This window comes from Halyomorpha halys, unplaced genomic scaffold, assembly GCF_000696795.3.
Source record: "Halyomorpha halys isolate HHAL.00 unplaced genomic scaffold, Hhal_1.1 Scaffold655.1, whole genome shotgun sequence".
Taxonomy (NCBI): domain Eukaryota; kingdom Metazoa; phylum Arthropoda; class Insecta; order Hemiptera; family Pentatomidae; genus Halyomorpha; species Halyomorpha halys.
This window is the reverse complement of record NW_027105601.1, coordinates 604,879-607,242: the sequence shown is the minus strand read 5'-3', so window position 1 is coordinate 607,242 and position 2,364 is coordinate 604,879. Positions and strand designations below refer to the sequence as shown.

The window sequence follows — 2,364 nt, the reverse complement described above, 5'->3', positions numbered from 1 at the left end:
TTTTGTATTTTTTAGGATTTATAAATTTTAAAAGATTGAAATTGAAAACTAAGAAAGTTTTCCCAATAAACACTTAAATAAACACCAGATATATATACATACTTTAGTCCTTTGAAAGATTGCTTTAGGTTCAAGGTTTTTAGAATGTCCTGGGCTATTAATATTGGTTCTGATCCAAGAAATATCTTCACACCTACGAAAACCCCATTTACGCAGACAAGCTCTTCCCATATCGAGACCTTCAGATGAGCCACACCACAAAAAAACAAAACTTCTAGAGGCAGCAACTTCACCAATATCCAATTGCATAACCTACACATTTTAATATATCAATTTTTAAATACTTCCCATACCAAACAAAAAAAAAAAAAAATCAAAATTATTGATAACTAACTTGATCCCAACTCCAAAGTTTAATATTTGTTACTCCCATTGTTCTTTGGTATTCTTCAAGGGGAGGTTCAACAAGTATTACGTCAAATTTATTATTTAAATCCTTTATATTAAATGTTTCGAGATCACACTTGAGAAACATTGGTGGGGTAGCTGTTTGAGCAATCAAGTCATCCTAAAATATATTAAAATTAAAGTTATATTTAATAATAAATAACATATTTTGTTTATGACCTCCTAACTCAAGTCAGAATGTCTGATAAACACAAATACAATCCAATATATGCCATCATAGTAAAATACTGACAAGTAGAATTTGTTAGCAAAACTTTGAAAAATGCGTTCAATTTAAAATTTTTAGTTTGTGATTAAATTCTAATTAAGAGAGTAAATATAAAATAAAAATGGTATGTATTAAACATGAAAAAAATGACTGTACTCAAAACTTAAAGGCTGAAATATAATAAGGATTATTTGTTTAATTTATGATGTTTATCTTGATCTTTCATCCCATCAAGGGATAGAACTATAAAATACATACAGGTAACTCACTCCATTATCTAATCACTGTACCATGCCTAAATACTTTTTTTTCCTCAAACTGACACAGAATATCGGACGCATCATCTATTCATTGATTTTAGATCTCAGACATAGTATCAGGCAACGAAAGACCTCAATGTACCTGTTAAGCTCATCCGCCTCATGATAGCTGGTCAAGAAAGAGGGTTTAATGAAGATTTTGCCCAAATTGGTCATTACTTTTTTGAATGAGTTGAGGAATTTGTGTACCTCGGATCACAAGTTAATGCCACCAATGATGTTTCAGCTGAGATAAGGAGAGGAATAGCATCGGCCAATAGGTGTTTTTTTTTGGGACTGCGTGCGGTACTTTGGTAGTAGCTCACTATCAAGATTCACGAAAACTAGATTGTATAAAATGTTAATTTGATCAGTGCTGTTCAACGCCTTGGAAACTTGGGCACTTTTGAAGGCTGATGAAAGGGATCTCCAAACGTTTGAGAGAAAGATACTCAGACGCATCTATGGCTCAGTAAAGGATGGTTCAGTTAGGAGAAGACCCATGAATAGAGAAGTCTACTTGTTAAATAGTGAGCCTGATGCTGGAAAAATTGTGAGAATTGGTAGGCTGCGCTGGGCAGGCCATGTGGCAAGGATGGGAACTGATGAGATCCCAAATAAACTTCTCAATGAGTGTCTACATGGAACACAGCCGAGGGGCCGCCCAAGACTTTGATGGCTAGATGGTGTTAAAGAGGATTCAAGGACCCTGCTCGGAGTGAGGGATTGGAGAGCAGCTGCACTTAACATATTAAACTGGTGGAACTTGCTTGAGGAGGCCAGGACCCAGTGATGGGTTGTCCCGCCCATTGATGATGATGATGACACAGAATATTAAACTCCCCAGCTATTATGAACATAAAGCTCTTATGTCAACAATGTAGCTCGAACAAGGACTTTTTTGGGTATTAGAGAAGATCATTGTTAATTTCTTCATCACACCACGGTAATCAAACTCAAAAGAGGAAATAATCTACTAAAACTGAGCAGACCAAAAAAGTATTCAAAATTACTCATATGAAATAACCACTGAAGACACACTTAGGTATAAGGTAAAAAGGCTTGAAGTTTTAATTTAACTCATCTTAGTCAGTTTCTATTAATAAGGAAACTAAGACCTACAGTAAGTACTGCTCATTTTTTCTAAGAGTAAACATAAACTTCCTGGATGCCATTAGAGGGGGAAGAAATAAGGTTGGTTTAACACTGAGATAACATGGTTCATAACACATTTTGAAGCCTAACGTTTACACCAGTTAATACTGAAATGTTATTAATACTGCTATTTCAAACAAAAATGTTAATAACATTGGATTTTATTAACACCGATTCATTTAAAATGTTAATAACATTGGATTTTATTAACACCGATTCATTTAAAATGTTAAT

At 34.1% G+C, this 2,364-nt stretch overlaps 1 protein-coding gene across 2 annotated transcripts in view; it reads right to left on the bottom strand.

Annotated features, from left to right (window-relative positions):
- Mettl14 (methyltransferase like 14) overlaps window positions 1-2,364 on the bottom strand; it is a 16,880-nt gene that overhangs the window by 12,605 nt on the left and 1,911 nt on the right. For both annotated transcript variants that reach the window (XM_014427554.2, XM_067052446.1), the window contains exons 5-6: window positions 395-568; window positions 103-312 (exon numbers count right to left, since the gene is read on the bottom strand). In XM_014427554.2, coding sequence (XP_014283040.1) covers window positions 103-312; window positions 395-568 — 384 coding nt within the window. The remainder of the gene's footprint in view (window positions 1-102; window positions 313-394; window positions 569-2,364) is intronic.